General features: G+C 52.9%; 3 protein-coding genes across 14 annotated transcripts; 2 read left to right on the top strand and 1 right to left on the bottom strand.

The window, feature by feature from the left end:
* Window positions 1-601: 601 nt before the first annotated feature.
* On the top strand, window positions 602-12,543 carry FDPS (farnesyl diphosphate synthase). Of its 6 annotated transcripts, none has more exons than XM_055361427.2 (11): window positions 662-808; window positions 1,632-1,808; window positions 1,886-2,048; window positions 4,098-4,238; window positions 9,806-9,886; window positions 10,034-10,156; window positions 10,530-10,618; window positions 10,731-10,803; window positions 11,489-11,566; window positions 11,672-11,806; window positions 12,287-12,543. In XM_055361427.2, exons 2-11 carry the CDS (start codon window positions 1,633-1,635, stop codon window positions 12,485-12,487), a joined length of 1,260 nt encoding a protein of 419 aa, XP_055217402.1. In that variant the 5' UTR covers window positions 662-808; window position 1,632; the 3' UTR covers window positions 12,488-12,543. The 6 variants fall into 6 exon arrangements, with proteins under 6 accessions (XP_004026969.1, XP_004026968.1, XP_055217402.1 ...); XM_004026922.5 differs by having other exon boundaries at window positions 662-919; XM_004026920.5 differs by lacking the exon at window positions 1,632-1,808 and having other exon boundaries at window positions 602-808; window positions 1,907-2,048.
* Window positions 12,037-14,259, bottom strand: LOC101133213 (putative uncharacterized protein RUSC1-AS1). The gene is made up of 2 exons (XM_019023975.4): window positions 14,121-14,259; window positions 12,037-13,573 (listed from the first exon to the last, which is right to left on the bottom strand). The coding sequence occupies exon 2, from the start codon at window positions 13,364-13,366 to the stop codon at window positions 12,656-12,658; it is 711 nt and encodes a 236-aa protein (XP_018879520.1). The 5' UTR covers window positions 13,367-13,573; window positions 14,121-14,259; the 3' UTR covers window positions 12,037-12,655.
* On the top strand, window positions 12,782-22,979 carry RUSC1 (RUN and SH3 domain containing 1). 7 transcript variants are annotated; one of them, XM_019023903.3, is made up of 11 exons: window positions 12,782-12,869; window positions 13,566-15,008; window positions 15,280-15,690; window positions 16,722-16,820; window positions 16,979-17,055; window positions 17,182-17,356; window positions 17,433-17,538; window positions 17,730-17,776; window positions 18,447-18,999; window positions 20,018-20,143; window positions 22,268-22,979. In XM_019023903.3, the coding sequence occupies exons 2-11, from the start codon at window positions 13,652-13,654 to the stop codon at window positions 22,434-22,436; spliced, it is 3,120 nt and encodes a 1,039-aa protein (XP_018879448.3). In that variant the 5' UTR covers window positions 12,782-12,869; window positions 13,566-13,651; the 3' UTR covers window positions 22,437-22,979. The 7 variants fall into 7 exon arrangements, with proteins under 7 accessions (XP_018879448.3, XP_004026959.3, XP_018879453.3 ...); XM_004026910.5 differs by lacking the exon at window positions 15,280-15,690; XM_019023908.3 differs by lacking the exon at window positions 20,018-20,143.
* The last annotated feature ends 2,982 nt before the right edge of the window (window positions 22,980-25,961 follow it).

Raw genomic sequence — 25,961 nt, 5'->3', positions numbered from 1 at the left:
AAGCGATTCTCCTGCCTCAGCCCTCCTGAGTAGCTGGGATTACAGGCGCGCGCCACCACGCCCGACTAATTTTTTTTTTTTTTGTATTTTTAGTAGAGACGGGGTTTCACCACATTGGTCAGGCTGGTCTCGAACTCCTGACCTCATGATCCACCCGCCTCGGCCTCCCAAAGTGCGGGGATTACAGGCGTGAGCCACCGTGCCCGGCCCAAGACTCATCTTTCTTAAGCCCTTAAAGCACTTTACACACATTACCTCATGGTATTACCACCCTCATTCAACAGATGAGGAAAGCTAGTTTCAAGCAAGTTCACTGAAGATCAGAGACGTTAAATGATTTGCCTAAAGTTAGAGAACTAATAAGTGAGAAAGCTAGTCCTGCTGCGTTTTACTAACGTGCCAATCAGCTGCCCAGGAAGATAATGAAAACTTGAGTAAGAGAGGCAGCCAAAGCCACAGCAGGGACGTTCCCAGCCTGGCTCGCTTCCGGAACTGACGCCTCCAGCCGCGACCTCTAGACTTCAGCCCTTCCATTGGTCGTCCGTCACAGTGCCACAGTGCGCCATGCTCACACGACGGCCAGCAGCCAATCAGCGGGGCTCATCTTCGCCCAGCCAGGACACGCAGGATCGCGTTATCTGTCCCTCCCGCGGGCACGTTGGGAGTTGTAGTCTAATTGTATATTTCCGCCCTTAGTGTGGGGAGAGCGGGAACTACTCGACCCACAGAGCCGATCGCGGAGCGGATTCTGCTTTTAGGAGTACCCGCCAACAAGCGGGACCGAGCAGGAATCCGTATCTGGGAACAGGTGAGAGAGGATGTGTGCTGGGCCTTGGAGGAAGGGGGCCGAGACCGGGCCTTACTTCTGTAACGATACTGTGAGGCATCGGAAGGCCAGCCTGTTGTGTCCGTTTTGAAGGTCGGTGGGCTAGACTGGCTGGCCTTCTAGGGGTGTGGAGACTTCCCAACTCTGCCCTTGTGCTTTCCTGGAATCCCCAATATGCCAGGACCCCGGTTTACTCCTTTGCTGCGAGCCCTTCTCTCCCGTCCAGAGTTGCTCCGAGCCTATCTGCTCAGTCCTAGCGATTCCTGTGGGGCTTGGGACGCGCGGTTCAAGCACCCCGGACCATATGGACGCAGCACCCATGGGTTCTCGCTCCAATGCTTCTTTCCTCCTTGGGGCGTAACTCAGACCCTGGGCACCCCTCTCCACTGCCCAGGGGAGACCTGGGTTCTAGATTTGGCTCTGCCTCTACTATCTTCCTACCTCCTAGAGCCTCAGTTTGGCTTGTGTAAAATAGGATGACTTAAGGGTCCTTTCAGCCCCTAATCCTGGGGTACTTTACTCTGTACCGCCTCCTTACCCAGCCTTGTGCACGCCATCTTGAAGGCACTGAGTTCTAGCCTGTTTATTGTAAGTGGTGATTAGTTGGGTCTCAGTCACCCAGCCATACTTTTTTGTTCCCTGCGTATCCTTCCTGTAATTGTCCCCAAGCACATTCCACAAGAGGGAGGGGCACTCTGGGCTAAGGCTGGGGTGGGAGTTATCTGGGGAGCTGCCACCATGCCTCTGCCTTTGGTGCTTGCCCCTGCAGGGAGTGCTTAGTGCCCCCTCCCTATGCCACTCCCAGGATGCCCCTGTCCCGCTGGTTGAGATCTGTGGGGGTCTTCCTGCTGCCAGCCCCCTACTGGGCACCCCGGGAGAGGTGGCTGGGTTCCCTACGGCGGCCCTCCCTGGTGCACGGGTACCCAGTCCTGGCCTGGCACAGTGCCCGCTGCTGGTGCCAAGCGTGGACAGAGGAACCTCGGTGAGTGTGGTTGGGGTGAGGGGCCTTGGGGAGGGGAGCAGCTGATCAGGTTTCTGACTTGTTTTTCTTCTACTCAGAGCCCTTTGCTCCTCCCTCAGAATGAACGGAGACCAGAATTCAGATGTTTATGCCCAAGAAAAGCAGGATTTCGTTCAGCACTTCTCCCAGATCGTTAGGGTGCTGACTGAGGATGAGATGGGGCACCCAGAGATAGGAGATGCTATTGCCCGGCTCAAGGAGGTGAGGGATTCATGACTTGGGGGAGTAAGCCTTTGGTTCCGTTGCTCTGTATATGTGTGGCATTCACCTGTGGCTTATGGGGGACTTTTGACAGATGTGAGAGAAAGCTTTTTTTTTTTTTTTTTTGAGACAGAGCCTTGCTCTGTCGCCTAGGCTGGAGTGCAATGGTGCGATCTCGGCTTGCTGCAACCTCCACCTCCTGGGTTCAAGTGATTCTCCTGCCTCAGCCTTCTGAGTAGCTGGGATTACAGGTGCGTGCCACCACATCCAGCAAACTTTTGTATTTTTAATAGAGACGGGGTTTCACTGTGTTGACCAGGCTGGTCTCGAACTCCTGACCTCAGGTGATCCACCCACCTCGGCCTCCCAGAGTGCTGGGATTACAGGTGTGAGCCACCACGCCTGGCCGAGAAAGCTTTTACCTGAGGGACTCGAGTCTGCTCTGGAGAGGCTGGGGCCTGGGCAAGTATACTTACTCAGTCCATCAACCTGACTTTTGGCTCTGATGGAAGGTGGGTCATCCAAACTGCTTTGCTTTGGGGGTGGAGGCCTTGAACCTGGCAAGTCTTAGATTTTGTGTCCTGAAATTAGAAGCTGTTAGGTTGGCAGAGACCGGGGAAGAAGGCAGTCTGATATTGTCCTATCTCCCTGGGGCCTGAGTGAAGTTATTGTATCATTAGAAACCCCTATTCTAGAACATGAACTATTGCTGTGATACTTGCCAATTTTTTTCCTGTTGATTCTGGAGTATCTATTAAAATTCTTTTTATAAATGCTGTCTATCTCATATATTTCAGGGGAATGAAGGGAAAGGGGGGCTTTGCCTATACTGGAATGGGGATTAAAAGAGTCTTGGCCCGGCATGGTGGCTCACGCCTGTAATCCCAGGACTTTGGGAGGCTGAGGGTGGGGGGATCATGAGGTCAGGAGTTCGAGACAAGCCTGGTCAACATGGTGAAACCCTCGTCTCTACTAAAAATACAAAAATTAGCTGGGCGTGGTGGCGCACACATGTAGTCCCAGCTACTCAGGAGGCTGAGGCAGGAGAATCACTTGAACCTGGGAGGCGGAGGTTGCAGTGAGCCGTGATTGTGCCACTGCACTCCAGCCTGAGTGACATAGCGAGATGAAGTCTTCCCTGTTAGTTAGGTCTGATTGAGAGCCAGGCAGCAGAAGGCAAAGTGAGATGCAAGAGGAGACACCACTGGAGGAGTGGGAGATGGATCCCACAGCTTGGGTCCCCTGTAAGCTGTCTTCTGGCCGACTTTGGAGAGGCTTTGTTTTAATATAATGAAGGAGGCTTTTCATTTGCAGGAGGGTTGAACCCTGGGTAGGCAGAGGTGGTTGGAAAAGTAGGGATGAGTTGTGAAGGGGAAGTCTAGGAGAGGTGGGGATGGGGAAGGAAACTGGGGAGGGACCTGAACAAGCCAGTCATCCCTATAGCATGTACTGAGTTTTCCGTGGGTTCAAGCCCTGTTCTGGGTTTGGGAGCAGCATTTAATCTGCACTATGGAGGTTTTAAATTTATTGGGAGGCCAAGGCGGGTGGATGACTTGAGGTCAGTAGTTCGAAACCAGCCTAGCCAACATGGTGAAACTCTGTCTCTACTAAAAATACAAAAATTAGATGGGCGTGGTGGTGGGCACCTGTAATCCCAGCTACTCGAGAGGATGAGCCAGGAGAATTTCATGAACCCGGGAGACAGAGGTTGCAGTGAGCCAAGATCGTGCCACTGCACTCCAGCCTGGGTAACAGAGAGAGAATTCATCTCAAAAAAAAAAAAAATAAATAAATAAAAACAAAAAATAAATTTACTAGGGTAGACCATGCAGAAAGAATGTGCCTGGGTACTGGGACCTCTTCTAGCTTTGCTCCAGAAATTTGGGGAAGGAGTAAAGACAGTAGCAATTCCAGAGGCTCCCTGAAGAGGAGTTGGGGTTGGGGAGGATAAAGTTAGGTGGTGGTTGGAAATGGGAGAGAGCAAGGAGAAAACTCACAGTAGCTGCTGTATGGACCCTGATACCCTGTACCTCTTCCCTTGCCCTCCAGGTCCTGGAGTACAATGCCATTGGAGGCAAGTATAACCGGGGTTTGACGGTGGTAGTAGCATTCCGGGAGCTGGTGGAGCCAAGGAAACAGGATGCTGATAGTCTCCAGCGGGCCTGGACTGTGGGCTGGTGTGTGGAACTGGTGAGAGGGGTAGGGAAAGGGAGAAGAAGTTTCCTGCAATGGTGGTGACTTGGGTGGGAAGGGGTGGGATGGGCCTGAAACTTATTTCTGGGTTGTGTTTGTGTTTCTTTGTCTCTAGTGTGCTACGGCCAAATTTAGAGTGAATCACTCCAAGGGTTAACTAATGTGGGGAGCCTCTTTTGGCATTAGGTATGAAGATGGCTGTAGATAGTTGTAGACAGTGTGGACTGGGGCCTCAAGACTGGGCAGAGAGGTGTCAGCTCTTTCCTCTGAGCAGAGGATGGCTATAAAAGTGACAGAGGAGGCCGGGCGTGGTGGCTGACACCTGCAATCCCAGCACTTTGGGAGGCCAAGGGGGGAGGATCACCTGAGTTCCGGAGTTCGAGACCAGCCTGACCAACATGGAGAAACCCCATCTCTACTCAAAATACAAAGTTAGCTGGATGTGGTGGCGCATGCCTGTAGTCCCAGTTACTCGGGAGGCTGAGGCAGGAGAATCACTTGAACCTGGGAGGCAGAGGTTGCGATGAGCTGAGATTGCACCATTGCACTCCAGCCTGGGCAACAACAGCGAAACTCCATCTCAAAAAAAAAAAAAAAAAAAAAAAAGGTGACAGAGGTCTTCCAAAGGCTATTCAGAAGCAGAGATTGAAAACTGGCAGCTCACTGATAGTATTTTGAAAATGTTTTACAATTAAGTCTCCTAAATTTAACAAAGAGATTTCACACTAAAACCTAGATTTCTAGCATGGCTTGGGAAATTGTAAGATTTGGGTCCATGTTCCCGCATAGCAACAATTGGCTGAAGCTGAGTGGATGCAACTTCTGCAAGACGGCATGTGTTCTCCTGTGTGCTTTCTCTAGTTTGCTCCAATCCCCACATCCCCTTGTCTTCTATACCAGTTCGTCTTGGTCTCGAAGGTGTCTAGTTTGCTGGCATGGCCTAAAGCTTTCATTAGTGGCAGGGGGACTGCGTTCTGGGAGGGGTGCCATGCCCGAGGAGGGTGGCAGTGAGCCCAAAAGGGAAGAGCATTCAGAACTTGGTGAGTGACGATGATGCTGAATTCCTGGCCTGAGAGGAGCAGCTGGCTCAAGGGAAGACGTGCTGAGCACAGTCAGCCCGGGTACGTTCTTGGTATGGGTGGAGCAGGTGGATCTGCCTGTCCTGTGGGTGGTGGAAATTCCAGTCTGGAACTTGTCGGGGAGATGGGTCTGGAGAATAGAAATTTGCTTCCAAGGAGGTAATAGGCCCATGGCATCCAGGGAGAGGGCCCTGGATGACAGGGATGCCGAGGGGCTGAGGGGTTCAACATATGGAGATGACAGGCAAGGAAGGAAGGGAAGGAGGATGAGGGCAGAGCAGAGGAGCAAAGCTATGGGGGCCAAGGGAAGCAAGACCTTGAGGGGCCAGTGGTTAACTGGTAGAATCAGTTCATTTTTTTTTTTGAGATGGAGTCTCTCTCTGTTGCCCAGGCTGGAATGCAGTGGCACCATCTTGGCTCACTGCAACCTCTGCCTCCCAGGTTCAAGCAATTCTCCTGCCTCAGTCTCCTAAGTAGCTGGGATTATAGGCACATGCCACCATCCCTGGCTAATTTTTGTATTTTTAGTAGAGATGGGGTTTCACCATATTGGTCAGGCTGGTCTGGAACTCCTGACCTTGTGATCCATCTGCCTCACCCTCCTAAAGCACTGAGATTACAGGCGTTACAGGTGTGAGCCACTGCACCTGGCCTAGAATCAGTTCTTAACCCTGGCAGCACCCTAGTTTCACCTGTAAGTTTTTAAAAATTTTTAATTTTTTTTTTTTTTTTTTTTTGATACAGGGTCTTACTCTGTTACCCAGGCTGGAGTGCAGTGGCATGATCTTGGCTCACTGCAATCTCTGCCTCTGGAGCGGAAGCCACCCTTCCACCGCCTCAGCCTCCCAAGTAGCTGAGACTACAGGAGCGAGCCTCTACTTGGCTTTTTTTTTTTAGAGACTAGGTTTCGCCATGTTGCTGAGGCTGGTCTTGAACTTGTGGCATCAAGTGATCTGCCCATCTCGGCCTCCTAAAGTGTTGGGATTACAGGCGTGAGCCACCGCGCCTGGTCTAAATTTTTTTTTAGAGACAAAGCCTCATTCTGTTGCCCAGGCTGGAGTGTAGTGGTGCAATCATGGCGTACTGTAGCCTCGACCTCCTGGGCTCAAGCGATCCTTCCACCTCAGCCTCCCAAGTAGCTGAGACTACAGGTGCCTGCCACCACGCCTGGCTTTTTAAATAGTTTTTTGGTAGAGATGGAGTGTTACTATGTTGCCCAGGCTGGTCTTGAACTCCCAGGCTCAAGTGATCTGCCTGCCACGGCCTCCCAGAGTACTGGGATAACAGGTGTGAGCCACTGTGCCTGGCCTGGGTTTGTTTTTTTTAAAATTTCCCTAATAAATAGAAAGTGCTGGTGGGGTTAAGAATCAGTGCTAGGAGGCAGAGGAAATTTGGGGAGGCCATGGAATTAATTATCTCGGAGACCATCATGGTTGAGTGGTGGTGGCTGAAACAAGATTGTCCTTGCAGTCACCCTTGGGAGAGGCAGTGAATGGGTGGCTTCAGGGAAACCATGCTGCTCCAAATAAACACAGAGTCAGTTAAACATGTGCCTTCGATGTGGAAAGCCCAGGACCTCCACACTACTCTTCTGAGTTTAGGTCAGAGGTAAAGATGCAGATGGATGCCTCCTTCCCTGAGGACCCTGCCTATAACAGTAGCAGTGATTGCAACGGTCCTTGCCCCACAGCCCATGCTGGGCTCTGGCAGGCGGTGTTGCATGCTTCCTTTGCAATGTGGATCCACTACAGCACACAGGATTCGGATGGGATAAAGTCTTAAAAACCATGTCTTCTAGGCCAAGTGTAGTGGCTCATGCCTGTAATCCCAGCACTTTGGGAGGCTGAGGCAGGTGGATCACCTGAGGTCGGGAGTTCGAGACCAGCCTGACCAACATGGGGAAACCCCATCTCTACTGAAAATACAAAATTTGGCTGGGCGCAGTGGCTCATGCCTGTAATCCCAGCACTTTGGGAGGCTGAGGCGGGCAGATCATGAAGTCAGGAGATCGAGACCATCCTGGCTAACATGGTGAAACCCCGTCTCTATTAAGATTACAAAAAAAATATTAGCTGGGCATGGTGGCAGGCGCCTGTAGTCCCAGCTATTTGGGAGGCTGAGGTAGGAGAATGGCGTGAACCTGGGAGGCGGAGCTTGCAGTGAGCTGAGATTGTGCCGCTGCACTCCAGCCTGGGCAACAAGAGCGAGACTCTGTCTCAAAAAAAAAAAAACAAAAAAAACAAAATTAGCCAGGCGTGGAGGCACATGCCTATAATCCCAGCTACTCGGGAGGCTGAGGCAGGAAAATCACTTGAACCCGGGAGGCGGAGGTTGCAGTGAGCCAAGATCGCACTATTGCACTCCAGCCTGGGCAACAAGAGCGAAACTCCATCTCAAAAACAAAAACAAAAACACACAAACCATGTCTTCTGCTCAAGCCTGGGTGACAGTGAGATCCTGTCTCAAAAGAAAATAATAATAAAAATTAAAACCTGGGTATAGGGCCGGGTGCATTGGCTCACACTTAAAATCCCAGCACTTTGGGAGGCCAAGGCGGATGGATCACGTGAGGTCAGGAGTTCGAGACCAGCCCGACCAACATGGTGAAACCTTGTCTCTACTAAAAACACAAAAATTAGCCGGGTGTGATGGCACGTGCCTGTAATCCCAGCTACTTGGGAGGCTGAGGCAGGAGAATCACGTGAACCCGGGAGGCGGAGGTTGCAGTGAGCCGAGATTGTGCCATTGCACTCCAGCCTGGACAATGAGAGTGAAACTCCATCTCAAAAACAAAAACCTGGGTATGTATCTAGAAGTGGAAAAACAAAAAAAGGAAATAAGTTACGAAAATAAAAACCATGTCTTGAGCTGGGTGCGCTGGTGTGTGCCTATATCCCTAGATTCTCAAGAGGTTGAGACAGGAGGATCACTTGAGCCCAGGAGTTCAAGTCCAACTTGGGCAACATGACAAGACCCTTGTCTCTTTAAAAAAGCAACCCAAACCATGTCTTGAAAAGCTATTTAATGGTCAGACACGATGGCTCACGCCTGTAATCCCAGCACTTTGGGAGGCCGAGGCAGGCGGATCACTTGAGGTCAGGAGTTCAAGACCAGCCTGGCCAACATGGCAAAACCCTGTCTCTACTGAATGAAAATACAAAAATTAGCTGGCCTAGCAGTTGGTGGTGGCAGGTGCCTGTAGTCCCAGCTATTTGGGAGGCTGAGGCAGGAGAATCGCTTGAACTTGGGAGGTGGAGGTTACAGTGAACCCACATGGTGCCACTGCACTCCAGCTTGGGTGATAGAGTGAGACTCTATCTCAAAAAAAAAAAAAAAAAAAGAAAAAGAAAAGAAAAGCTATTTAAGGAACCAAAACATATAGTTTGACTGCAAGAAGTATCACAGGGAATGTTAGAGTGTTTTATTAATTTCTTTGTCAGACAAGTGTTTAGGAAACTCTCACTCCAGGCCTAGTGCTGTGCTAGGCTCTGCAAATGCTAAGAGGGAGAAGTTACTGTCCCTGCTTCCAAGGAGTTCATGGTCTAGTGGGAAACCCGACACGTTCAGGTACCTTCAGATGGGCACTCAGAAGAGTAAGCCCTTAGTTAATGTTTAAAAATGTTTAAAGATGTCTGAGACTCATAGGTCAAAGTCAGATTTCAGTTCCACCTGATTAGACCTGCACTGCTAAGGAGCTGCTTTAGGTAAGGCTGTGTTCCTAGTCACCGGGGTGTTCAAACACAGTGCTGGGGGCAATGTGGGAATAGCCTTCTTTTATTTAGGAAGTAATGTAAAGTCAATTTCATGAATAGATCTTACTTTAAGCATTCATTGAGGTTTTTGGCAAGAATAGAGTACGGTATATGAAGGTGTTTCCTAATCTCCCTGACACCAGGCATAATCTAGGGCTAGTTTCTTACCTGTTCATAATCTGTTCTAGTTTCTTACCTAAAACAAGAGTGTTTTAGTTCCATTTTATAGGTGGGGAGTCTGAGCCAAACATGTTATGTCACTTTCCAAGTCTCCATAGCACAGAAGTCTTCTGTCTCCCCATCCTGACTTTCCCAGCTCATAGGGACTGTCAAAGGCAGCAGCTCTGGCCGGCTGTGATGCCTCATGCCTGTAATCCCAGTAATTTGGGAGGCTGAGGCAGGAGGATCATTTGAACCCAGGGGTTCAAAACCAGCCTGAGCAACATAGTGGGACCCTGTCTCTACAAAAAATAAATTAAAAAAAAAAAATAGCCAGGCATGGGGTATGTGCCTATGGTCTCAGGAACTCAGGAAGCTGAAGTGGGAGGATCACTTGAGCCTGGGAGGTAGAGGCTACAGTGAGCCGTGATTGCACCACTGCACTGGATAACAGTGAGACTCTGTCCCCCACCAAAAAAAAGCGAAACTATATACAGATATAAAGTAGCAGCTCTGTTGCTGATAGAAGGAACAGTAATGAGGAGCCCTGCAGGTCTTATTCCACTCTTTCTAGCTGCAAGCTTTCTTCCTGGTGGCAGATGACATCATGGATTCATCCCTTACCCGCCGGGGACAGATCTGCTGGTATCAGAAGGTAATGTGGGCAGGAAAATAGCAGTGGGTATGGGGACAGGCCACAGGGAGGTGGTTATATATGGCCTGGTTGAGGTGTTGGGGTGATGGCTCTTAGTATGAACCGAGACTAGAGATTGATTGCTTGTTTTTCTGTCTGTCATGACAGCCGGGCGTGGGTTTGGATGCCATCAATGATGCTAACCTCCTGGAAGCATGTATCTACCGCCTGCTGAAGCTCTATTGCCGGGAGCAGCCCTATTACCTGAACCTGATCGAGCTCTTCCTGCAGGTGTATTGCAGACAGGGCCCAATGCCCAGAGGGTGCCCATGGTAGCCTTGGCCTCTATAGGACATGCTCATCTAGCTGGTTTCAGGGTACAGGATTGCAGCGTGCCTGGAAGGGAAAGAAAGCGAGGAAGGGTGTTGGGAAGTGGGGTTGTGGTAGTGGCAAGAAAGGGCTTCTCTGTCCTGTGTAATTGGAAGAAAGGGTGATAAAGGACTGTGTGTATGAATATGGGCCTTGAGTTTTGGGGCTTTCTCCCCTTCTGTTGCCTTTCTGATTTTGCCCAGTTGTCAGCTGGTATGGGATGTTGGGCTTGGGATACCAGGGTTTCGCATATCTGGAGAAAGCCTGGCTCATGGACCGTCTTTGTCTTGCTTAGAGTTCCTATCAGACTGAGATTGGGCAGACACTGGACCTCCTCACAGCCCCCCAGGGCAATGTGGATCTTGTCAGATTCACTGAAAAGAGGTGAGGGGAGGTGAGGGGAGGTGAGGGACAGTGCGAACCATGTCTGGACAGCGAGGGAGGGCTCAGGATGCGCATTGCCCTCCTGAGGAGTTTCTCTTCTCCCCTTACTCAGGTACAAATCTATTGTCAAGTACAAGACAGCTTTCTACTCCTTCTACCTTCCTATAGCTGCAGCCATGTACATGGTGAGTGAGCCTCCTCACCCCTCTCTGCTCTGCTGATGGGGGCTTTTGGACAGCAAGGCATAGAGCAGAAAACGTGAACACTGCTACCCCTGGTGAAAAACTGTGTGACCTTGAGCAAGTCGGTCTCGCTCAGTCTCTTTCCTCAGCTGGGGATAAAATTCCTACTTCACAGGACTGTAAAGATTAAGCAAGGCAAGGGATATGAAAGTGCTTAGCACATAATAGGGGAACAATATATCCTGTATCTGAGTATGGATAGGAGTGTGGAGGAGATCATCCAGGTTGAGAGGGAGAAGAGTGGATTAAAGGCAGTCAGTGGGATTAAGTGTCTACCCTGACCTTGCTTCTCTACATTTCCTTTTCATCTTGAAAGAAGTTGGAGGTGGCAAAAATATTAGGAAGATGGATCAGAATGACTCGGGGACTGACATTTGTGAGGAAAGAGACAGGCTGTGCACCTCTAGAATGGATTCATCTCTTTTATGACTCCCAGGAAGGCCTAGCCAAAAATAAGTGGGATTGAGGTTGGACCATCAGTCAGGACTGTCTAGGTCAGGGAAGCCAAGATGTCTGAAGAGAGAGGAAAGATTTGGGGCTGCAGTAGGGCAAGACCCCATGGGAGGAAGCAGCCAGGAAGATGCCGGCACCTCTGGGGTTTGGCTTATTAACCCCCCTTTCCCTGTAGGCAGGAATTGATGGCGAGAAGGAGCACGCCAATGCCAAGAAGATCCTGCTGGAGATGGGGGAGTTCTTTCAGATTCAGGTAAGAAGGCAGGAGGCAGTAGCAGAGAACAGGCACCAGCTTCACTCCTCCTCTGCCCAGGAACCTCATCCTTCCTCTTTTGCTGCCCTCCCCCTCCCTGCCCAGGATGATTACCTTGACCTCTTTGGGGACCCCAGTGTGACCGGCAAAATTGGCACTGACATCCAGGACAACAAATGCAGCTGGCTGGTGGTTCAGTGTCTGCAACGGGCCACTCCAGAACAGTACCAGATCCTGAAGGTGCCTGAGAGAGGGTGGTGGGTCCCTGAGTTGGTGGAAAGGGATAGAGCAGTGGTTCTCAACTGGAGGCAGTTTTCCTCCCGAGGGGACATTTGGCAATGTCAGCAGACATTTTTTGCCATCGTCATTACAACTCTGTGTGTGTGCATGTGGTACAGACATCTAGTTGGCAGGAGCCAAAGATGTTGCCAAACATGTAGTACACAGAACAGCTCCCCCAGACAGGATTATCTGGTCCCAAATTTAAATAGTGCCAAGGTGGAGAAACCCTGGAGTAGAGGATGCCTGGTCTGAGGCAATATTTGGGATAGGGAAGGGAAGCTTGGGATCTTAGCTACGTGGAGACACTTGAAAATTGGAGGGAGGAAAGGAGTGGGTGGCTTTGGAGATGTTCTGGAATATGTGAATGAGGGGAGTGGAGGGGTCCTGGAGGCTCTGGGGAAGGCCAAGCCCGTTTTCCTGTCTTTCAACCCCTTCCAGGAAAACTACGGGCAGAAGGAGGCTGAGAAAGTGGCCCGGGTGAAGGCGCTATATGAGGAGCTGGATCTGCCGGCAGTGTTCTTGCAATATGAGGAAGACAGTTACAGCCACATTATGGCTCTCATTGAACAGTACGCAGCACCCCTGCCCCCAGCCGTCTTTCTGGGGCTTGCGCGCAAAATCTACAAGCGGAGAAAGTGACCTAGAGACTGCAAGGGCGGGGAGAGGAGGCTCTCAATAAATAATCGTGTAACCTTCTTGTGGTTCTGTTCTTGCTCGGCCCAGCCAGAGTCTGGCTCTTTCCAGAATGTGCAGGGTGGGGTGCTGGGAGGACTCGCTGCACGGAAGCAGGACCCAGGGGCCAAAAGCTTAGGATATATCAAACCCGCTAGGTGGGTGACAAAAGACGCTAAACGCTGGGGGCGGGTCTGAGCTACGCCACGCCCATGCGCGAAGGGGTGCAGCTGCGCAGCGCAGGGTAGGTTGTGCTAGTGCCCCTCCCCTCCCGCTCTGTGCCCCGCCGGGCGGGGACCGTGGGAGCCGCGGACAAGCCCAAGGCCGGAGCGGTTCCAGGAGGACCCTGGTGAGGAGGGCTCGGCCCATGGGTGTAGACCGATGGACCTGGGCACGAAGGGCGGGGCAGGACAAGGGAGCAGGAGAAATGAATAGAGAAAGGGTGCGGTGGTGGCTGAACGATGGAGACGAATGCGGAGAGAATGGACATACCGCTCTTCCGAGGGGCGAGGGCGCAGGCTGGAGCCCGGCCGAGGCAGCCAGCAGATGCGGAGTTGACAAGCTGACGGCTGCTCCATCCTTTTCCTCTCCAGCCCCCACCCCTTTCCTGCATTCACCAGGCAAACTCTGCGTATTGCTCCACCCCCATCCTCCACCTCCTTTCAGGGCATCTGGGTGGGTCTCCCTGGGTCCCTTCCTCTGGGAGTAAGGGGTAGGCTGGAGGGCAGGGCCAGATTGCGGCAGCAGGGACCTGGAGGTCCATTCTGGGCCCGGACCTCTTCCAGGCCCCCGCCCCCCTTCGGAGATCCAGAGCGCAGCCGCGTTCTCTGACCCTCCCGGCTCCATTCCCGGGGGGTTACATTCGACTCCACCTGCAAACACTGCAGTGGAAACTAATGGTCAGTCGATTGCGATTTGCATCTCATTGAAATATCTTCCAAAGCAGCCAGAGCCTTCAGGCCTGCTGCTGCCGTCAAGTCACCTCGGTGTCCTTCCCCGCAGCTCTTGTCCTCACTGGCTGGGCTTCACCACCCCTGTCTTCTAGGTCTGCACCTGTGGTTGCCAGGTAGGTGGATGTGAGAGACCCTACCCTTCTGGTTCTCTAGAAGCCATCCCATCGCCGCTAGCACCATGCTGTCCCCTCAGAGAGCTTTACTCTGCAACCTCAACCACATCCACCTCCAGCACGTCTCCCTGGGCCTGCACTTGTCCCGCCGTCCTGAGCTACAGGAGGGGCCTTTGAGCACACCCCCTCCTCCAGGAGACACTGGGGGCAAGGAGAGCAGGGGCCCCTGCAGTGGCACCCTGGTGGACGCCAATTCCAACAGCCCAGCTGTGCCCTGCCGGTGCTGCCAGGAGCACGGTCCGGGCCTAGAAAACCGGCAGGACCCGTCACAGGAGGAAGAGGGGGCTGCCTCTCCCTCAGACCCAGGCTGCTCCTCCTCGCTCAGCTCCTGCTCAGATCTTAGCCCCGATGAGTCCCCTGTTTCAGTCTACTTGCGGGACCTCCCTGGTGATGAGGATGCCCACCCTCAGCCCAGTATCATCCCCCTGGAGCAGGGCTCCCCACTGGCTTCAGCAGGCCCTGGCACCTGCTCACCGGACAGCTTCTGCTGCTCTCCTGATTCCTGCTCCGGAGCTTCTTCTTCACCCGATCCTGGCCTGGACTCGAACTGCAACGCCCTGACCACCTGCCAGGACGTCCCTTCCCCAGGCTTGGAGGAAGAGGACGAGAGGGCGGAGCAGGATCTCCCTACCTCTGAGCTCTTAGAGGCGGATGATGGGAAAATCGACGCTGGGAAAACGGAGCCCAGTTGGAAGATTAACCCAATTTGGAAAATTGACACAGAGAAAACTAAAGCTGAATGGAAAGCCACTGAAAACAATAACACTGGTTGGAAAAACAACGGGAATGTTAACTCTAGCTGGAAAAGTGAACCTGAAAAATTCGACTCTGGTTGGAAAACCAACACAAGAATAACTGATTCTGGCTCGAAAACAGATGCAGGGAAAATTGATGGAGGATGGAGAAGTGACGTCAGCGAGGAGCCGGTGCCCCACCGGACAATCACGTCCTTCCACGAGCTGGCCCAGAAGCGCAAGCGGGGCCCAGGGCTGCCCCTTGTCCCGCAGGCCAAGAAAGATCGCAGTGACTGGCTCATAGTCTTCTCGCCCGACACCGAGCTGCCCCCCTCGGGGTCGCCGGGCGGCTCCTCGGCACCTCCTCGGGAAGTCACCACCTTCAAGGAACTCCGGTCCCGAAGCCGGGCCCCAGCCCCGCCAGTCCCGCCTCGAGACCCCCCAGTTGGCTGGGCTTTGGTCCCGCCCCGGCCCACACCCCCGCCTGTCCCTCCCCGAAGGAAAAAGAACCGACCTGGACTGCAGCCCATAGCGGAGGGGCAGTCCGAGGAGGGCCGGGCTGTCAGCCCAGCGGCTGGCGAGGAGGCCCCAGCCGCGAAGGAGCCGGGCGCGCAGGCCGGCCTGGAGGGTAAGAGGTCGCAAGAAGCGGGAGGAGGGCTGGGCTTCGGCCGCTCACGCCTCCTAGGCTTCCAACCCGGCCCCCTGTCTTCCCTCCATTCTGTATCACCCATCCTCCCCGCGCCTTCTACCAGGGAGCGCTCCGGGAAAGGGAAACTGGGTGGGTCATTGGGTTATGGGACTAACTGTTTGCTCCCTCTTCTTCCCGCCCCTTCTTGCCTGGCTGCCCATCCCGCTGCCCTCCTTCCCTCTGCGCCTGGCCCCGCCAATCCCGCCTGCAGCCGGTCCCCTCCTGCTCCCTCGGCCCCTGGTTTTCCGGTTCTCGGCCGACGGGCGCCCCCTGTTGGAGGGTGGGGGCGCAGGCGCAGCTGGGTCTCTGCTCCTGGCTCCTCTGGCCGGGTGGCCCGGCGCCGGGCTGCGGCTGCTGGGGGCGCCGAGCCCCCCAGAGGAGCAGCTGCTGCCCGTCCGCCTGTCCCCGGTGGGAGCCTATTCGCCTCCGACTCGGGGAGCCTTGCCCTGCCTGGCCAGCCCCGAGCTGGCACTGCTGCTGTCCCCGCTCTTTCCCAGAAGTAGCACCTTCCCCGCCGCGGCTCCCCCACCCCGCCAGGTACCCGCCCCCCCGCTGCCACCGCAACCTCGTCCGCCGAAGGCCCCTCGCTGGACCAGGAGCCCATCGCCTCCGCCCAGGCTACGTAAGACGGACCCGGGCTAGCCCCGCGGGCCACGCCTCAGGCGGGCCGCCCCGCCCACTCTCGCCCGGCCCCGTTTTCGCTTTTTTCCGGGGTTGCCCAGCTTACTCCCGCCCTTCAGTTTAAGCCGACTCCAAGCAAGTTTGTCGGCCTTGGGGAGTCTGGCCCCGTTCCTAGTGCTGGAGGGGGAAGTTGTTGCCTTTCCTGCTCCGTGGGCCGGCCCCCTCTCCTTCCAGACCCACCTGGGCATAGTGGACGCAGGCTTACCCAGCCTCCATGCCAAGTCTAGGGGGTCCCAGCGAGTCTGTTGTTAGGGGCTTTGGGTCACACCCTCCGTGGAACTCCTTGGCCTATGCAGCTCGGGCCTGCCCCCCGACCTTGCTAGGGAGGGGTGGAGGGTGAAGCTCCCGGGAGCTCATTGGCACTAGAGGTTCTGACCACGCCCTCTCCGCGAGTCCAGTCCCACGCGGGATGAAGAGGGCACCCTCCGCCAAGAGGCTGCTGCGGGACCCGGGTTTCCCCTTTCCGGCGCCTTCCAGCCTCCCAATCCTCGGGTCTCGCCTCCCTCCGTCTCCTCCCTTTCCCCTGTCTGTCTTTCCATTGGTCCATGCCGCCCACGTGCTCCCCGGGGCTCCGCAGGCAGGACTGGGCCCCGGGGCGGTGCGCAGGGCTGCACCTCCCTCCCCGCGCCCTGTCCTCTCCCGCCCTACAGGCCCTAGCAGGGCAGGCGGGAGGTGAGCGCGGCCATCACGCTCCCGCAGTTCCGGGATCCTGGAGGTGGGGGCTGTGCCCTGAGGGAGGGCACAGGGAACCGGGATGGGGCTGGGGGACAGCGAGTGCTGGGAAGTGTGCGAGATTTCACTCCGGGGCTCGGGTCGAGCTACCCCGTGCTCCAGGCGGTCCTGCGCCTCCTCTCCCCAAGACCGTTCGGGGACACAGCACTGCAGACCCGCCGGAGACAACTTGTGCGGGAGCCCGGAGTCCTCGGAATAACCCTTGGTAAGTGTCACCGCGCCCTTCTTCCCTTACGCCAGTCCGTAGTTCGTGGTCCTTCGCCGGTGTCCCCGGAGCCCAGCGGCTGTGGATGGCAGAAGCCCAGAGTGGGACTGGTCAGCTGCAGGAGCAGAAGAAAGGTAGGGCACCCTGACTCCCGACCCCGCGCTTCCGAATGAACTGCCCTTCGCCCCCGGCCCTGCTCTCAGGCTGTCCGAAGGCAGTCTCTCCACGCCCCTCGGGCAAGCCTGGGTAGGGGCGCGGCCTCCTAGCTTCTTCCCTTTCCCGCTCCTCCCAGGTCTTCTGATAGCCGTCAGCGCCTCCGTTGATAAAATCATCTCGCATTTCGGGGCCGCCCGGAACTTGGTGCAGAAGGTGAAGGTGGCTGGGGGGAGGCTGTTGGGATGAGGAGAGTAATGGAGCTCCGCGGGGGGTGCGGGAATGGTTGGCGGGAGGTGGCTGGAGGGATCTCTGGAGCCATCGGCATCGCGCCACCTCCAGGCCCAGTTGGGTGATAGCCGGCTGAGCCCGGATGTGGGGCACCTGGTGCTGACCACCCTCTGCCCGGCCCTCCACGCCCTGGTGGCGGACGGGCTGAAGCCTTTCCGGAAGGACCTCATCACCGGGCAGCGCAGGAGCAGCCCCTGGAGCGTGGTGGAGGCGTCGGTGAAGCCAGGTGAGCCAGGAGGGCGTGGGACCCGGCAGTGCGCAGGGCAGGGCCGGGCTTGGCTGACTGCACCCCACGTTCTCAGGCTCCAGCACCCGCTCCCTTGGAACCCTGTATAGCCAGGTCAGCCGTCTATCCCCGCTGAGCAGCAGCCGTAGCCGCTTCCATGCCTTTATCCTGGGCCTCCTCAAGTGAGTTGCCTTCTTTCCAGTGCCCTTCCCACGACCTGGGACTGCAGGAGCGTCATGGGTGGGACACAGTAGTAGTGCCTCACGTCCCCAGAGAAGGCCCCCCCTCTTCCAATCTCATCTCCCATCCTCCACCCAGAGAGGTCTGGAGTCCTCCACCTCCCTGAACTTCCATTCCCTCTTTTCTCCCCTAGCACCAAGCAATTGGAGCTGTGGTTTTCCAGTCTCCAGGAAGATGCAGGTCAGAGGTTCAGATGGTAGAGGATGGGGCTGATGGGCTGGGAGGATGGGAAGGAAAGAGTTCTCTCCTGCTGGTTCCCACTGCTGCCAGAATGCCATTAATCCAGATCTCCGATCTTATTACTCTTCTAATTAAAACTTTCTAAGGAAGCCCATCGCCCATAGGATGAAAGACCCAAAGCCTTGGCTGTCTGGCCTCTGCCCTCTTCCCCTGCCTTGGAGGGTCTTGCCAACAGTCTTCCTGCCTGGCCCTTCCTGCTCCAGGGCCCTGCTTATGCTGTTCCTCTACCTTCTGCCCCTCCTGCTTCCTCATGAACTATCATTCATCCTTTGAGTCCTTCCCCAGTGAGGTCCTACCTCTACCCTCGGACTAGGCCAACCCCCACGCCCCATTTTGTATGTGCTTCTATGGCTCTCCTGTCCTCCTCCTCTGTAGCCTTTGCACTGTCACTGTTACTTGTCACCACTTGCTGTGTGTGTCTTCCTATTTGGGCTGGGTTCCATGCAGGCGGGGATGTCAGTCCTATAGCCCACCACATCCTTCCTCCTCTCTGCCCCAGTGCCCAGCAGAGTGAGGCCTGGGAAGATGTGTGCTGACCGGTGGGATGCTCTGGGGGGTCTTCTGGGACTAGGTCCAGGGCAGGAGCTGATGTTGGCCTGCTCTTTTCCAGGCCTGCTCTCCCTCCTGTACCTGCCAACAGGATTCTTCTCCCTGGCCCGCGGTGGCTGTCCCTCCCTGTCCACAGAGCTGCTGCTCCTGCTGCAGCCATTGTCGGTGCTCACTTTCCACCTGGACCTGCTCTTTGAGCACCACCACCACCTGCCCCTGGGCCCACCTCAGGCCCCTGCCCCTCCAGGCCCACCTCCAGCTCTGCAGCAGACTATGCAAGCCATGCTGCACTTTGGGGGCCGGCTGGCCCAGAGCCTTCGGGGGACTTCCAAGGAAGCTGCTTCAGACCCCTCTGACTCTCCAAACCTTCCCACACCAGGGAGCTGGTGGGAGCAGTTGACCCAGGCCTCCCGGGTCTATGCCTCTGGGGGCACTGAGGGCTTTCCTCTTTCCCGATGGGCACCGGGGCGTCATGGGACTGCAGCTGAAGAAGGTGCACAGGAGAGACCCCTGCCCACAGATGAGATGGCACCAGGCAGGGGCCTCTGGTTGGGAAGACTATTTGGAGTGCCTGGGGGCCCTGCAGAAAATGAGAATGGAGCCCTAAAGTCCAGGTAATGGGGTACCTTGTCCTTTCTATGACCTTCTGACTCTCTCAGATCTCCCAGCGGCTTCATTTGAAACTCTCTAGTGATGATCCTTTAGGGCAGAGGTTGGCGGTCTGTTTTTCTATAGCCATGAGCTAAAAATGGTTACATTTTAATGGTTATATTAAGTGCCTACATAATGATCTCAATTTTCTCTCTTGGCCCTAGGTCCTAAAATATAGTTATCCCCAGGTACATGTGGGGGATTGGTTCTACGACCCTCATGTACACTAAAATCTGACATACTCAAATCCTACAGTTGATGTATAGAAAAAGACAGCCCTCAGTATATGTCGGTATTACATCCTGAGAATACAGTATTTTTTGTTTGGTTGAAAAAAACCTGCATATAGGTGAACTTGTGCATTTCAAACCTGCTTTGTTTAAGGGTCAACTGTATTTACTATCTGGTCGTTTAGAAAAATGAAAAACAGCCTGGGCAACATGGTGAAACCCTGTCTCTACAGAAAAATACAAAAATTAGCTGGGCATGGTGGCACACACGTGGTGGTAGTCCCAGCTACTCTAGGAGGCTGAGGTGGGAGGACTGCTTGAGCCTAGGAGGTCAAGGCTGCAGTGAGCTGTAATCACACTGCTGCATTCCAGCCTGGGCGACAGAGCGAGACCCTGTCTCCTCTCCAAACAAACAAACAAAATGCCAACCCCTGCTCCAGGCTTCAACAACTGGTGGCTCTTTAATGGCTTGACATACTCTCTAGTGGCCCTTTCATTCTGAGCCTGTCTAGACCCTGCTGGGTCCATAGGTTCCTTGGGATTTGTGGTGTTGTGGACTTTTGTTGTCATCTCCCTCATCAGCCTAAAAGTGCCTGTGTCCAATAATTAACACTCTGCCCTCAGCAGTGACTAACCCCTGACCTCTTTTGAACCACAATTAGGCCCCTTAGCCTCTCCCTCCCTCCAAACCCCAGGGTTCTTGGGTTTTCTGGAGGTGGGTTGAGCTGTGACCCTACGTCCCTTCTTTTAGGAGACCATCTAGCTGGCTGCCCCCGACAGTGAGTGTATTGGCTCTTGTGAAGCGGGGGGCACCTCCCGAGATGCCTTCTCCTCAGGAGCTTGAGGCCTCAGCACCCAGGATGGTGCAAACCCATAGGTAAGGAGGATTGGGGAGAATGCACTAGTGTGTAACCATGTATGCTATCACAGCATGGATGGGAGGTAGTGTAAAAAACCCTGGGCTTTAAAATAAGACCGTGCTTAGTGTGCATTGCAGCTTTTCTATTTATTATCGATGTGTCACTCGTTTGAGCCTTGGATTTTTTTTTTTTTTTTTGGAGACAAGAGTCTTGCTCTGTCGCTCAGGCTGGAGTGCAGGGGCACAATCTCGGCTCACTGCAACCTCCCCCTCCTGGGTTCTCCTGTCTCAGCCTACTGAGTAGCTGGGACTACAGGTGCCCACCACCATGCCCGTTTTAAGTTTTGGAATTTTTTTTTTTTGAGATGGAGTCTAGCTCTGTCGCCAAGCTGAAGTACAGTGGCATGATCTCAGCTCACTGCAATCTCCGCCTCCCAGGTTCAAGCTATTCTCCTGCTAAGCCTTCTGAGTAGCTGGGATTACAGGCACATGCCGCCACGCCCAGCTAATTTTTGTATTTTTAGTAGAGACCGGGGTTTCACCATGTTGGCCAGGATGGTCTTGATCTCCTGACCTCGTGATCCGCCTGCCTTGGCCTCCCAAAGTGCTGGAATTATAGGCGTGAGCCACTGTGCCCAGCCAATTTTTGTATTTTTAGTAGAAACGGGGTTTCACCGTGTTGCCCAGGCTGGTCTAGAACTCCTGACCTCAGGTGATCCACTCGCCTCAGCCTCCCAAAGTATTGGGATTACAGGCATGAGCTACTGCACCCGGCCAGGATTCTTTCTATAAAAAGGATATGATGCAATACCTTTTTTATGGTTATAGAGACTAAACATAATTTTTTTTTTTGAGACAGTCTCACTCTCGCCCAGACTGGAGTGTAGTGGCATGATTTCGGCTCACTGCAACCACGCCTCCTGGGCTCAAGTGATTCTCCTGCCTCAGCCTCCAGAGTAGCTGGGATTACAGGCACCTGCCACCATGCCTGGCTAATTTTTGTAATTTTAGTGGAGACGGGGTTTTGCCATGTTGGCCAGGCTGGTCTTGAACTCCTGGCCTCAAGGAATCTGCCTACCTTGGCCTCCCAAAGTGCTGGGATTACAGGTGGGAGCTACTACACCTGACCACTAAACATTTTTTTTTTTTTTTTGAGACAGTGTCTTGCTCTGTCGCCCAGGCTGGAGTGCAATGGCATGATCTCGGCTCACTGCAACCTTCGCCTCCTGGGTTCAAGTGATTCTCCTGCCTCAGCCTCCCAAGTAGCTGGGACTACAGGCGCCCGCCACCATGCCTAGCTAATTTTTTATATTTTTAATAGAGATGGGGTTTCACCATGTTGGCCAGGATGGTCTCGATCTCTTGACCTTGTGATCCACCCACCTCAGCCTCCCAAAGTGCTGGGATTACAGGCGTGAGCCACCACGCCTGGCCTAAACATTTTATAAAAGCATTTGGCGGCCGGGCGTGGTGGATCACCTGAAGTCAGGAATTCAAGACCAGCCTGGTCAACATGGTGAAACCCCGTCTCTACTAAAAATACAAAAATTAGCCAGGCGTGGTGGTGGTGGGCACTTGTAGTCCCAGCTACTCGGGAGGCTGAGGCAGGAGAATCGCTTGAACCTGGGAGGCGGAGGCTGTCGAGATCACACCACTGCACTCCAGCCTGGACAACAGAGACTGACTCTGTCTCAAGAAAAAAAAAAAAAAAATGAGTAGATGGAGTAGTAGGAGATCCAAACACCAAACAGGTTTTGGTGATGGATTGGATGTATGGAGTGAGATGCCCAGGTTTTTACCAGGGGCAAGTGTGGGTAGAAAGTGGTGCTGTTTACCATTATAGGCGACATGAGGAGGGACTGGTTTTGAGGGTGAGTCATTTCATTTGCCTATGTTGAATTTGAAGTACCATTGAGAAGTGCAAATAGTGTCAAATAAGCAGCTGGAGTGGGTTTGCCACTCAGGAGAAGGCTGGGGCCCCAGATAGAATCACCAAGTTGATGAATGGTTCTCAAGTCTCTTCCAGAGCCCAGTCAATGTCCACTGAGCCAAACCAACAAGGGCACTCTAGAGGTGACACCTGGGGACAGCTGGGCAGCCCCACCTCACCTCATCCCAGTATCTTCCTCTGGCTCCCCTCAGGGCAGTGCGGGCTCTCTGTGATCACACTGCTGCAAGACCTGACCAGTTGAGCTTCCGGCGTGGGGAAGTGCTGCGTGTCATCACCACAGTGGATGAGGACTGGCTCCGCTGTGGGCGGGATGGCATGGAGGGTCTGGTGCCTGTGGGGTATACCTCCCTTGTTCTGTAGCCCTGGGACCCTTTCCTGCGTATGTGTCTCCTTCCTGTCACCTGGGAATGGAATGGCCAGTGAACACCATCCCAGAAGCATTTTCCCTCTGCAAAATGACATTTCTTCCCACGTCTGTTTCTGCTAATATTTAAAATAAACTTTACTTCTTCCCTCCTATACCCACCTATAAGGTGAAATCTGCTCTTCTTCCAAATATATAAAAAAGGAATTGCCCTCCAGGTAATCCCTTTCCTTTTTCCCATCTATATAAGGGAATGTCTTCCTTCCTATCTATCTGCAAAATGGAAATCTAGACCTCCTTCTTCATCCATAAGTGGACTGTGCCAGTACAATACATGCCTCAGCCCCCAAGCCTAGAAGGACCTCTAGTCTCCTTCCTGTGTGGAATCTTCCCCACTCCATCCCTCCCAAGTTGCCTGTATTGATAATGTACTCACTCATGCTGTACTAGGTGCTGAAGCCTGGACACCCCTGGTGGGTGGGCCTGTGGTGATGGTTTGCATCCTTCCTCCTTTGTCCCAATAAAGTATGGGAGTTGAATGTGTGTCTTTCACTGTGGGTTTCTGGATATAGGCTATGGGGGAGGGGAAAAAGGACCTCCTATGGGAGGCATAAGGCAGATGTTTCTTCCTAGCTCAGGTTTAGTGCTTAATGCTCCCTGAAGAATAGAGAAGTAGTCCCTCATTGCTTCCTGAATCTCACAAGTGCTTCTCTAGTCTATGACTTTCTCTGTTTAGTTAGACTAATAGGATAGGAGCCTGCATAAATATGGGGGAGGAGAGAAGACTTAGCCCTTGAAATTGTACTTCATATCTGAGGTGAAGGGAAGGATTAAAGATTTGCACCGGGCACAGTGGCTCAGACCTGTAATCCCAGCATTTTGGGAGGCTGAGGCAAGCAGATCAGTTGAGCTCAGGAGTTCGAAACCAGCCTTGGCAACACGGCAAAACCCCGTCTCTACAAACAATACAAAAAATTAATTAGCCAGGTGTGGTGACGCATGCCTGTGGTCCCAGCTAGTTGGAGGGCTGAGGCAGGAGGATCCTTTGAGCCCAGGAGGTTGAAGCTGCAGTGAGCTGAGATTGTGCCACTGCATTCCAGCCTGTGTGACAAAAGGAGAACCTGTTTCAAAACAACAAAGAGTTGTAAGAAATGTCACCATTTTTTCTACTGGCCAGGCCCGGTTGCTCACACCTGTAATCCCAGCACTTTGGGAGGCCAAGGTGGGTGGATCATGAGATCAGGAGACAGAGACCATCCTGGCTAACACAGTGAAACCCTGTCTCTACTAAAAATACAAAAAAATTAGTGGGGCATGGTGGCAGGCACCTGTAGTTCCAGCTACTCGTGAGGCTGAGGCAGGAGAAAGGCGTGAACCCAGGAGGCGGAGCTTGCAGTGAGCTGAGATCGCGCCACTGCACTCCAGCCCGGGCGACAGGGTGAAAATCTGTCTCAAAAAAAAAAAAGAAAAAAGAAGTGTCAACATTTTTTCTACTTAGTATCTATCACTCTGTGATGATATAATTCCACGTAACCCAGGCACTTGACAACAACAAAAAGTTCCAAGTAAAAGAGAGGCCAGGTATGGTGGCTCATGTCTGTAATCCCAGCACTTTGGGAGGCTGATGTGGGAGGATTGCTTGCGGTCAGGAGTTTGGGACTAGCCTGGGCAGTACAGCAAGACAGTCTATTAAAAAAAAAAAAAAGCTGGGAGTGGTGGCATGCACCTGTAGTCCCAGCTACTTTGGGAAGCTGAGGTGGGAGGATCACTTGAGCCTAGGAGTTCAAGACTGCAGTAAGTTTTGATTGCACCATAGCACTCCACTCCACTCCAGCCTGTGAGACAGAGAAAGGGCCTCTCTCAAAAAAAAAAAAAAAAAAAAAAAGTATGTGTGTGTGTATATATATATATATATATATATATAATGTGTGTGTGTGTGTATATATATATGTGTGTGTATATATATATATATATATGATCTAGAATAGAACAATTGCAGTAGATACCAAAGTTTAAAAATTAAAAAAAAAACGCGGCTGGCTGCAGTGCCTCATGCCTGTAATCCCAGCATTTTGGGAGGCCGAGGTGGATGGATCACCTGAGGTCGGGAGTTTGAGATGAGCCTGACCAACATGGAGAAACCCCATCTCTATGAAAAATACAAAATTAGCCGGGCATGGTGGCACATGCCTGTAATCCTAGCTATTTGAGGGGCTGAGGCAGGAGAATTGCTTGAACCTGGGAGGCAGAGGTTGCCGTGAGCCGAGATTGCGCCATTGCACTCCAGCCTGGGCAATAAAAAGCAAAACTCCGTCTCAAAAAAAAAAAAAAAAAAATTAAAGATAATCTCAAAAAAATGTAACAGTAACATATTGTTTTTGCAATCATGAAGAAACCATTATGTAATAGTAGGGCACTCTGATCTAGTCTTGAACCTCAAGTCCTTATAGGAGTACAGATTTAACTGTTGCAGTAAGCTGTCTTGCTACTTCTGAGCAACTGTATTCTAGCTGAACTCCCAGCCTGTTTTTTTTGTTGTTGTTGTTGTTGTTTTTTACGGAGTTTCGCTTTTGTTGCCCAGGCTGGAGTGCAATGGCAGGATCTCGGCTCACCGCAACCTCCGCCTCCCAGGTTCAAGCGATTCTCCTGCCTCAGCCTCAGGCATGTGCCACCACGCCCAGCTAATTTTTGTATTTTTCAGTAAAGACAGGGTTTCTCCATGTTGGCCAGGCTGGTCTTGAACTCTTGACCTCAGGTGATCCACCCGCCTCAGCCTCCCAAAGTGCTGGGATTACACGCGTGAGCCACCGTGCCTGGCTTCCCAGCCTAAATGTTTAACTCATGTCTGGGACAAAGTTTTGGTAGGCCTTTCAGTTATCTGCAGGAATGGGTTTATCTTCCTTAATTAGTAGGGTCACTTTTGTCTATTTATGACACTTTTCTATCTGTGGAGGAGTACACAGACTTTGGAGTTCTGGCTCCAACACTAGTTACTGGGTGACCTTTGGCAAGTTACTTAACCTTCCTGAGCTTCAGTTTTCACTCTTACAAAATGGGAATAACTTCAGAGGACTATTATGAAGATTAACTATGTGATCTTGGGCAAGTTACTTAAATTGTCTTTTGCTTCAATTTCCTCATTTATAAAATTGGGATTTGGTACCTACCACAAAGGGCTTTTGTGAGGATTAATAAACAAATATATAGAAACTGTTTATGACAGAAATGGTCTAACACATAGTGGCCTAAAAAAACGTGGCCTAAAGTTATATATTGCCGGCCTCAGTGGTTGTTACTGAGAATTAATGAGATGATGACGCATGTGTGTGCAAAGGATGGAGATGTAGAATAGCATGGCATGGTTTTTTGTTTTTTGTTTTTTTGAGACAGAGTTTCACTCTTGTTGCCCAGGTTGGAGTGCAGTGGCGCAATCTCGGCTCACTGCAACCTCTGCCTCTCGGGTTGAAGCGATTCTCCTGCCTCAGCCTCCGGAGTAGCTAGGATTACAGGCATCCACCACC

The sequence above is a fragment of the Gorilla gorilla genome, chromosome 1 (assembly GCF_029281585.2).
Source record: "Gorilla gorilla gorilla isolate KB3781 chromosome 1, NHGRI_mGorGor1-v2.1_pri, whole genome shotgun sequence".
Lineage (NCBI taxonomy): Eukaryota > Metazoa > Chordata > Mammalia > Primates > Hominidae > Gorilla > Gorilla gorilla.
Note: the sequence above shows the minus strand (reverse complement) of the source record. Positions and strands in the feature narration are given on the sequence as shown.